The 11,454-nt window shown below is 37.8% G+C and overlaps 1 protein-coding gene across 1 annotated transcript in view; it reads left to right on the top strand.

Annotated features, from left to right (window-relative positions):
* Positions 1 to 11,454, top strand: part of LOC104500432 (SPARC-related modular calcium-binding protein 2-like) — a gene marked incomplete at its 3' end in the record, with an annotated part of 61,663 nt that overhangs the window by 27,632 nt on the left and 22,577 nt on the right. Inside the window, exons 6-7 of the mRNA XM_010144077.1 lie at positions 3,168 to 3,218; positions 4,002 to 4,076. Coding sequence (XP_010142379.1) covers positions 3,168 to 3,218; positions 4,002 to 4,076 — 126 coding nt within the window. The remainder of the gene's footprint in view (positions 1 to 3,167; positions 3,219 to 4,001; positions 4,077 to 11,454) is intronic.

Below are 11,454 nucleotides of genomic sequence, written 5' to 3'. Positions count from 1 at the left end.
TGCTGAACCCTGAATGAACAATTGTAGAACAAGGAACTTAAATGAACACCGTTTATCAAGTCTCCCTCTGCATCGCATATGTTCCTCTCTAAAGTGACATGGTTGCATTTTACTCACGCTCTGTTTTTATTCCCCAGCACAAGCCTGCAGCACGAAGGGCCACTGACCTGGTTCCCAGGTGGTTCCTGGCTCGTCTCAGATAACTGCTATCTTCCTCTCCCTGCCAGCCAGTCACTGCCTTAGGCTTTAAATAAAGTCATGTTGTCAGAGACATTACAGCCCCTTGAGAGACCATCACAGAGCAGTGAACAGGATCAGCTATCTGAGTTAAAGAGCTGAACTTCAGCTTCATAGTCAGTGTGGTAAAAAATACTCTGTAGCTCAGCTTGAAAAGGCACAGCAGCAGTTTTTGAAATAACCATAAAACTTCCTGCCTGTCTTTCCTTTGCATGTTCCTGTGGACTAACCAAGGATTCCAGGAGGGCGTTACCTGCCTGTATTGTAACCCAGCAAGCTTAGGCAGGCTCACAATGTTCTCACTGCTGCAGAGGACATGCTCCAGACCTACAAATACGGTCTTGAGAACTCTACTTAAGAGACAGAAGAGACTAAGCCCGAGACAGTTTCTTCTTCCAAGATGTCCCACAGAACCTCATAGGAGAAGGTGACCATATCTGTTGCAGTTGTGCACCTTGCTTTCTCTGGGTATTCCAGTACTGAAAGAAAATTTCCAGCTGCAGATTCTGAAGGTTAGGAGCTCTGTTTGCATGTCTGCAAGTTTGCACAATAAACCAAACAGGAATAAAGCTTAAAAGATAATTCCTAAAGTATCTTCCCTGGCCCTGCAGTTCTCTCCTCTATCCAAGGAAAATATTCACACTATCTGAAAAGCACAGGTGTCAGAGGTGGGATCACATCCCTTTTTTTTCTAATTCTTATCTGACTGCAGGACTCTGTTCTTGGTAACTGAACTCTGACAGCGAACAGAATGGTTTCTGTTTCAATGTATGCACATATGAACTGATGTGCATGTGCCGGACAGGAAGACCTATGCAATTAACCTGTGAGATATCTAATGAACATGAAGGTGAACTGCTCTGTGGTTGTGACTCTCTATTGAATGTTGTTTTGAATGATGAAATGCCACATTCCTCTTCATTCTTAACACAAAAGGTTTTTATGAAAAGAAGATGCACCTGACAGAGTGCAAACAGAAAACTGATTTCTTTGGGGGGTGTGTGGGGGCAATCTGAGGCCACTCTTATGACTCAATCATTAAACAGTCTCGAGTTTTAAAAAAAGAAAAAAATTCATAAACTGCTTTAAATGCTGCTTGAATAATGTTCAAGAGGCTAATTTCCATTGGGCTGATAATCGCTAAAGTTGCAGCATTGTATCTGAATTTTAGGTAATAACTTAAGATCAGATGTGACACAAACTTAAACTGTGTGCAAAAAGCGATTAGAAAAATGTCATTTAAACCCAAACCCAAGTTTCTGGCTAGCCTTTTGTAATATTTACCTACTGTAAGCTACTTTCTCAAACTCTGTTTTCTGAATCAGATATGGATTGATGATCTAAATATATGCCTTCATTCTCAGTACGCTAGGATACTTGATGGCCTGTCTGAAATTAATCAATGGTCTTATTCCACCACCAAGAGGACACCACAAAAAATGCTAGCAAGACTAATGAGAAGTCTGGTATGGTATTGGACCAAAGTATCCTGTCATTGCATGGACATGAAGAAAAATAAGTCTCCTTATGCTTTGGTTAAAACATTTTGCAGAGAAAATAAGTCTTTATTGCTGCTGCTTTGGTTATGTGAAAAGCATGGAGGTTAGTGGTCCATGGCTGCAAATGTGGTTTTTACCTGCTATCAGTATTTACCTGGTATCTGAATTTGCAGTGAACTAGGCGGTGGCCTCCAGATTAGAAGGTTGGAGTGCCTTCAAATCCTCTGTTTGATTTGCATAAAGACAATACAGATATAAAAAAAAAAACTGTGATGGTGGCAATAAAAAGAACAGGAGGACCCTGTTCTGAATTCCAGTAGAAAGAATAAATGAAAACAGATAGCGTGTTAGGCTTAAAGCTACTGCTCACTCTTACCCTGGTAGGGCTACATGCAAGAGGAAGCTTTTCAGTTACCTTTGGTTCTAGCTTCCGTGAAAACACCAGGAAAACTATCTATCTGGAAACTATGTTGGTCTAAGATCCAGTTGTGAAACTGCAAGAAATGCTAATAAAACCATTGCATGGAAGATGCTGTTTACTGCAGGACACCTTGGTCTTTGAGTTAGCTCCATGCTAAAGGAAATTGGAGTGACTGGAAAATATGTACTAGGAAGGTTTACTAAGTCATATTTGCCCAATATCTGCAATAATTTTAAATAATGAGAAGGTACTAAGGTAAAGATGGGTCTGTGGGTACTGCTCTTTCTCACAGAATTCTAGCTTAAATAATTTTTCATATTGAATTTTTCTTTTCCAGCACTACTTCTATTGTGTTTTATTGAACCTAAAGTTACTCACATCCTCTTATTATTTCCGTAAATTTTCTTCCCTCTTTTCTTGCAGTAATGGTTGTTAGTGGATGGATCGAGATGGCTGGCCAGAGGATAAGAATTATACAAACAATATTTTGTTTCTTTAATCCGTGGATCTTGCTTGTAAAATCAGCTTCACTGTTAAATAGGTTCTGCTATGCCAAAAGAATGTTTCCTTTTGTTTTGAGGTGTCAACATGTCTGCAGCCACTCATTCACTCCAGACTGCTTTTGCTTTCACAGGTCTAACCTCTTCTATACATTTATCTAATTACTTCTTTAGAAATGCTGATTTGATCAGTTATAATCTATAGGTAACTATGTGCAGAATTAAAAACAAACAATTGCTGTCCAGGGAGTGACCCGATTACTTCATGTCTCACCAAAGACTCTGCAATCATTTCATCAGCTGTAACCTCAAAAGCCATCCATTTACAATCCCTAGTCTGCAGGTGTAATATAACTATGTTGTGTAGTACTTGCAAACAATGTTTAAATTATTGTTTGTTTACCGGCCGGGGCTATGTGCAAATCATTAGTATCAATCACGTATGTACACTTATTTAGCTTACTCTCATAATTGTAGTCTCCTTGCAAATCTTTTCCATTCTGAATTCAGATGATGCCTCAGCTCCTGCGCTGGAGACTCAGCCTCAAGGTGATGAAGAAGGTGAGCACTGACAGGAACTTAACAGCCCGGTATTAAACTGTGCAGTATGGATCCTATACCATAATGTCAAATGCAACCTTAAGAGTAAGTGCAGTTGCTGGGGCAGTTGCAAAAAAAATGCAAGAAATTAAAGGCATCTTTTTTTCCAGACAAAGACGGAAAACACGATAGAGTCTTACAATGAATTTCCTGTGATAGTTTTGAGATGACAGTGTAGCTATGGTGTGACATTAGCAGTTTTAATTGTCACTACTCAGTTAGGAGACAGGTTTGAACTTGAGCCAGAGTGCAGATTAAAACTGTGTGGCCAAATAAGGAAGTCAAAGGGTAAATTCTGTCTTCTGAATATTGCCTAGTAATATTATGGTGGATGTTTCCTCAGGTGCTTTTGCCTCTGAAGAAATACAGCGGAAAGCTCACAGCATACATACAATGATAGTCCTATATTGTGGCTGCTTCACCACTCACTACAAATCTCACAGAATGTGATCTGAAGTTATTACATATTTTGGGTCCACACTGGGAGACTTTTATTCTGATTAAGCATATTTATAGTCTAAAAAGATTTCTTTCAACCTTTTGTATAAAGGGAATTAAGGAAGGAACTATTCATGACTTTGCATGAGTAAAGGTTTTAACTGTCTTAATAAAAACCAGTGTGCCCTTTTCTTTTTTAGACCCACATATCTTGAAAACTAACTATTCAGCTACTAATAACTTTTAAAAAAATGATAACATTTACAAACTTTTTTCTGTTTGGTTTTTTTTTTTTCTTTTTTCTAGATATAGCTTCTCGATATCCTACCTTATGGACTGAGCAAGTAAAGAGTAGGCAAAACAAAACCAATAAAAGCTCAGGTAAGAAACTTACGTTATCCTCGCTTTGCAAAGCTCCTGTGAAGATATGTATTAAGCCTTGTTAAAACTGAAGCCACTTAAGTGAAAGCCATTTTAATAACCATTACTCTTCCACTCTCGCCATATGATAGTGACTAAACGATTTGCATTATGATGGTTTTGTAGGCTCATCCTTTTATATGGAAATATTTTTGGCCAGGCTGTACTCTGTGTAAATTGATATTACTCCACTAAAGTCTCTGGCTCAAATCTCTTAGCATCTGTGAGTGGGTCTGACATTTATTATTGTATCCTCTGTAATACTCTGCCTCTTTGTTATTTACTTGTATTTTATTTTTGGGAAGTGATGTGTAGCAAGAAGGGACTTGGAAAATGACAGTGTGGGTTACATGGGTATGGTGTTAAATCTTAGGAGGTAAACCCAAACAGAAGCAAACTCTCATCAGAAACCAGCTGTTGTTTAAAAGGAAGTTGGAAAGACAGCATTGCCTGCTTTTTGCTTCATCGCTCACCTGTTATTTACAGTCTGATTACCAGTTTAATGTGAATAACTTTGTTGCCTTTTTCATAATTTTTCTTCTTTGGCTTTACTTTTTTTTTGATTTTTGGATTTTTACTTTTTTTTGGAATTGATCTTTGTAAACCTGGGCTAGGAATGTCAGTCAAATATTCTAAGACAAAATCCTCTAAAATACTCACATACATTCAGTGCTTTGGTAGACTATAAGTTTTGATGCTTTCTTCACTGTTCCTTCCTTTCAGTGGGACAAATTTTAGAGAATCTTCTTAAGTTTCCTGGTTTCCTTTTCTCCGGAAAAATGTTTAATTTGAAAGGAAACATTAATGATACAGGCTATGATTCAGTAGAATCACCCATAAGCACACTTCAGATAGTGGATATTGAAATTGTGCTTGATATTAAGTACTGTGCTTCAGTACTTTATTGAATTGAGGCCCAAAAGGATTTAAGAAAAAATCAAGCAATCATCATATGAAAGGAAGACCTGTTCTTAGGACATTTACAGATTCCTTTATATAAGCTATTTTTAACAGCAAAGCAATAAATTTTTAGTACTTTTTCCTCTCCTTGATTCTCAAATAGGCGCTTAAGGGAAGGACCCTAAAGAGGGTCTAGACAAGAGTTTGAAGCAAACACTTTCCTTGCTGGATATTTATTCTGTCATTTTTTTAGTCAGTGTTAGCAGGAACAGGAATTCCTTCAGGAATTCTGTTGTGTAAGATATATGTATAGAAATATGTAACTTTTAGGAGTGTTTATTTAATTTTTACAGTGCTAGAAACTAGATCTAAAGCAATAATTCTTGGGTTTGCAGTGCACATGCTGGAAGCCATAGCTAGACGCACACACATAAAAATTAGAAAAATGCCAAAGAAAAGGTGTGTTTATTACTGGGAACTTGTAACCTCCCGTCCATCTAAAGAAATATTTACAGAGGAAGAGAAACCAGAAGCACAGTCCACCTGTCTTGTAATTGCTAGCCCATGGTATATGAGCATCAAAATCATGATTACATTGGATTTGCTAACAACAGGACTTGTTCTCAACTGTACTATGTACAGTGGATGACTGGAGGGCTAGCAGATGCTGCTTTCTATGGTGCCATACTCATACTAGCAGAAGTAAGTCAGCAGGCGCTAAGTAGCTGGCCTTGCTTTGATCTGTGAGCATGCCTGATGCAACAGAAGGGACCACTACTTTCTCTGCTGTAACTTCTCTTGTATATGTAATATGACATCATCAAACAAAATGAATCTAGGTGCTAAAAACAGTGTCTTCACCAGTTGTGGCTGGCAATATCTCTCTTCCAGACTCCAAAGTATAATGTGTGTGAGTGACCATGTATTTGTATGTTGTTTAGATGGCTGAGCCTCAGTGATACGCAGTGAAGAGGTCTTTTAAGGTCTTGAAAAACAGAGCTTAGATTCTCCTCTTAGTACCTCTCGGAGTGGTGCCAAGGCATTCTGGAACATCCACAGAGAATGAACTTTGGGCTGCTACAGTATAGGGAGGACCTCGTGACTGTATCTGCTGGACTATAAACTAACCACCTTTGGACACCCAGCCTTGAAAACAAGGGATAAATACAGATGTCTTCTTTATTCAGTTTGCTTAGCAAAACTTTCATTCAGACTTGGTCATACAAACACCAGAAAGCTTATGGAAATGTATTTGTCTGAGTAAAATGAAGATATTTTATGTCTGCATATGAACTGTGCAAATTCATTCATAATGGGCTCAATTTTACTTTGTTGTTCTGTAGTAACCCAAGCACTTTCAAAGAAATTCTTCAGGCGCAAATAACACCATGACCTAGCCCTACCTGTACAAAATAACTAAAGAAAAATAATAATTCTGAAATCTTCAGGGAAACTCTAAATATCCTACTTAAAAGCTGAACTATTTTAGTCTGTATTGCTTTTATTTTCTCCAGTTTTTACCGGAATATATGTCCTAATATGTCATGGTCAACAAATCATGATCATAAAGAAACTTGTCTTGACCTGGGAAATCAGTCTCCTCAGGGAGATGTTTCAGTGTGTTAAGAATCACAAAATAATACATTAGATTTATTGTACTCATCCTGAAATGGTTTACTTTTGCTACTTTGCAAATAATCTGCCAGTTATAATTAGCCAGTAAAATCAGCCTAAGCTTTTAGATTTTGGAAGATAGAAGATAATGGCTCAGGAAATTCTAGTTTATATTAGTTATCCAGTGCTTTCATTTGATTAAATCACCCTAAATTAATTTAGCACAAAGTAATGGCATCCAGGAGACTTACAGATGCAGGGCATGAAATTACTGGATCACATATCCATGCTCTATAATTACTTCTAGTGCATTTTCTGTTTGTGGGTTTAGAAAAATAGGCCTTTGCTGCTCACTAAGGCCATTCTAGAGTGGTATTTAACCTATTAGCTTTTGATGACAAAATGTTACTGCTGGCAAAAACCCCATCGACATTGGGTGACATTGCAGTAGCTCTGTTTAGAGTGGTGGATTTGGGTAGGAACCTCTCCATTTTGGCTTTTTAGCTCTTTTTATATGTTGGAAGATAATCTTCAGGATTTTTTAAAAGACTTTTTCTTTCTAGATTTAGAAACAAGGTGTGCATCTGGTTGTTAAAATAACAGAGCGTTTGCTGAGACTGTATTTTATACATATGCTTTGGTGCGTTTTCAGGTATTTGCAGATTTTTTTGTTTCTCCTGGATTTCTTTCTAGCCCCACAATCCTCATTTCTTCCATCAGAAAGTACTTTTCACAGAAAATACTGTGGATTTCCCACATCAGATTGACAAAAATAAGAACTCTAAGAACAGCTATCAAAAATAAATAGAAATGCATTGAAAGCTGTGAACGTGGGACTATACGGTTTCTGGTTAAGACATCAGAATGTAGCAACCTACACGCTGCTGTATGTGGGTGAGCTCAGCATCTAAACTCCTGCTGTAGTCTGTGGAGATGCAGTCTGGACAAGGAAGCCTAGGGAGAAGTCCAACTTAGTGTAGAGCTGACACCTGCACTTGGCCAGCTAACTAGATAACCGGACCTCACTGTGTTCAGTGACCAGTTTAGATCTCTAGCCTATATGAAGGTATCTGTGCTTTAGACGAACTTCATCTCACCCCAGTATCAGTTGAAATTCCAGGTAGTATCCTTACGGAGCTTTTGTATTTTGTGAAGACCAGAGGCCAGGGGTTTTTTGCCTTGAAGAAATTGGTTATTTTAGACTATGTCCTCAACAGTTCCAGTTACTGTAACTTCAGGACCAGGTGTAACCTTGATGTGGGTAGAGAGCACTACATGAACAGTGCAGATACTTTTCCATCATCTAACAGGAGAGCTCAGGGTGGACTGTGGATCTCTTAGGTTCTCCTTGCTATTTCTGCTCTAGCAGCAGCTTATATCTCTGTGGGATACTTGGCAACCAAGTACATCATGGTTCAGAGGATGTATGCCCTTTTTTGAGTTTGAATATAGGCAAAGGAAGGGCAGTTTAATCTTTTTCACAATGGCCAGTGAAGCTTAGGATTCGTTTTGTTAGTTTGACTGAAAGAGCCAAATTTTTCCAGTACTCTGTTGTGGGGGTACTTCCATGAAAAATAAATAGGATGAGTCTAAGTGGTAATACTGTTAATGTTCAAAAAATTCTTAAAGAGCTGCGTAATTTCTAAGTACAATCTGTACAATACACAAATGAGAATAAGTAATTATCATTGTAAAATTTCGTTAATTTTGCAAATGCAGGAGGCAAAAAGTCATCCATAATCTGGAATATGCTTACATATGTGCTTAAGGTCTTTAGAGATTCTGGTGATAATATAATTCAAGATAAAAGAGCCAGGGTTAAATAACATATCATTGACTAAGACACAGTTCAGTTTCATATATTTACTATCCAATTCTATTCTCATACTAATAATACTTGTGTATTCTGTTTCCTTATGGACTGAATAGTATGGTGTTATTAGCACTGATGATTTATATACTCATTGTTCAGTTGTGTAGTTTATTTAATGAGTATTGTAAAGTGATTGAAAAATTGATGATTGTTTTGTCGGTAATCTGGTATGACTGGCAAAATAGAAGACAGGAAGAAATTGTCACATATCTTTGTACTTTACTGAACTTGACTTTAATTCATATGTTAAATTCAAAACACATAAAATGATTGGGTAGAAATTTAGGGCCCCTGGCAGTCAATGGCAGAACTCCCAGACAGCGTTTGAACAACTATTCATACTTGAACTACACGCTACTAGTTCACCCAGTAGTATACATTTCATCTGGATCCGGTTCAGACACGTGATGTAGTGCTTGTGCCAACTTCACACTTTCTGCCAGCTTTATGCTTTAAGCAGGTGCTAGAGGACAAGCCAGACATGATCCAGCATAAAATAGGGTTGACGCAAAAGAAACCCTGTTCTGGCTTAAAGCCTGCTGAGGCAGGGTCAGGCTGTCAAAAATCTTAACACATCTATGCAAAAAACTAGTGGATCATGTGATTATGACATTTTTCATCCAGAACAAAGAATCCTAAATCGGAATTCATTGCCTCCTCAAACTATTGCTTTAGTGACTTCAAGAGTGCCCAGATTTCACCCACTGTAACTGGATATTCTGGTAATGTAGAATCATCTTCAATCTCACTTTTGGCCTTGACTGTTCATACGTGAAAGGAACACATGGCCTTTTATTTAATTTTCTGACACAGCGGAGTAGTGTTTTATTGCTGCTGTTTTACTACAGACCATCAGTTTCAGGGCTTTAAAAATCTCTTACAAGATTTTATCAATTAGCCCCAGAGGGCTCTATCCAACAGGAGTTTCATTCTCAAAACACCATCTGGGAGAACAGTAAAGTGCACATACAGTAGTGTAGTATAGACTGGCTGGAAACGCAAATGCAAACAGTGTAACATCTACCAAGAATGCATTTTTAATAGACTAAATCATGGAATTTAAATTGATAATGTAACTGACAATTCTATGTCTGCATCTACACCAAATAGCTGCTGGTGTTTATCTGTCTGTATAGTCTGAATGTGTTGGCAAAGTCTGCCAGTGAGACTGGCTAATGGGACAGAGGTGCATTGTGAGTTTTGAATGCAGTTTTTATTGCCTTGTCATCTGACTACTTTAAAGTGTTTGTACATATGAGTTTTTCTCACACGGAAACTATGTTGGTTGTCAGTGAGGTTTCTGTTTTGTTAGCTTGCTTTGTTTTGTTTCTCAGAGGCAATTGTTCCAGTGGGATCCCTGTGCACTGATTATTCCCTGAAAGTCACCTTCTTGCAAAGGACCAAGACAAACCTTGTTTCATACTCCGTGCTCATGTTCATTCCAAACCAAACCTGGCTAATGTCCTCCTGCTATGCCTATCCTGGCAAAATGCAGTGCTGAAGTTAAAAAAGCCTACATGAAAAAACCAAAAATAACAAAATAACATTTTCTTTCAATGGAAATAAATGTAAGAGTTTGTTTGCCTGCCCAATCATGTCAATTCTAATAGCCATTCCTTTCTAAGCAGAGGAAAATTAATAACTTACAGACAGGAAAATGAGTAACAGCTCAGTGACTTTGTATTTATTCTCATTAATTGTTGCATTTTCCAGATGTTACTTTTATTACCAACTGAAGATAAATTATGTGCAGTTGAAGATGTGTTAGCTAGCAAGAAAAAAATAAGGTCCAGTCACATGCTCCCACTTGCATATTTATTACAAATTAATTAGAAGTGTTCTAGAACTATTTTGAATTAGACTTATTTTGCAATGTGAAGATTTGAGATATGAAACCAATTAGTACAAAAGGAAATCAAAATGGATATCACAGCACACTGAGAAAAGAACACAGGAAAAAGGGGAAAGAAAGCATTTTAAAAGCTTGTTGCCTTCAGTTTTCAGCAGGGGTTCCTAGTAAGTCAAATGTTGATCTGCAGAACCATGGCCATCTTTCCATTCTCAAACTTGCTTGTATTTAAGCATTAAAGGAGGAGCAGGTGAGGACTTGAGAGCAGAATATACACGTATGTCTGGAGTCCTACTCATTCTGAATGCATTGTACTTATATTGGACACTCAGAAATTGATTTTAAAGGAGTGTATAAAGTTGATTTGCACAGGAAAATAGCCTGAACTAGAGTGGTTCATTAATTGCACATGACTGAATTACACAGAAAACCAGTGGTTTTTTCCCCATTACTACCTCATTTCAGGCCTAAAGATAATTGTTTCCTTCCAACAACTGGTGAGGTATCAGCTGCACTCAAAGATCAGATTTGCATTCCCAAACTTGTGTTATAAATAATTACACAGAAAACCAGTGGTTTTTTCCCCATTACTACCTCATTTCAGGCCTAAAGATAATTGTTTCCTTCCAACAACTGGTGAGGTATCAGCTGCACTCAAAGATCAGATTTGCATTCCCAAACTTGTGTTATAAATACAGCCATTAGCAAAAAAAAAGAGCATGGGAATAGATTGCTGAAATATAAGCATCTCGTGCCTTCATATTTCCTAGTGTATCTGATATATGCATGGGCTAGGAGGGCCTACTGGAAATCTGTCATGTTCTGGCATGTAGGTTTGGTAGTTCAAAGTGTCTGAAATGGTGTTGCTTTGAGCCCTAAGAACCTCAATTCAAGCCATTGAAGGAAAGGAGAAGGTAGAACCATTGATTTTAAATTAGTTTTCAAACATATCAGTTGTCTATTAAGTCCACACATGGATCCTGCCAATGAGAGCTCTGTCCACTACAGATGGGCAAGCAGTTTCTGCCAAATTTTGGACAAGTTCAAATCCAGATATTTTTGTTGTTGTGAACTTTATAGCTTGGGCTCATCTGCAGGTTTAT

Source organism: Buceros rhinoceros, unplaced genomic scaffold (genome assembly GCF_000710305.1).
Source record: "Buceros rhinoceros silvestris isolate BGI_N320 unplaced genomic scaffold, ASM71030v1 scaffold11939, whole genome shotgun sequence".
Taxonomy (NCBI): domain Eukaryota; kingdom Metazoa; phylum Chordata; class Aves; order Bucerotiformes; family Bucerotidae; genus Buceros; species Buceros rhinoceros.
This window is presented reverse-complemented; position numbering and strand designations above follow the sequence as displayed.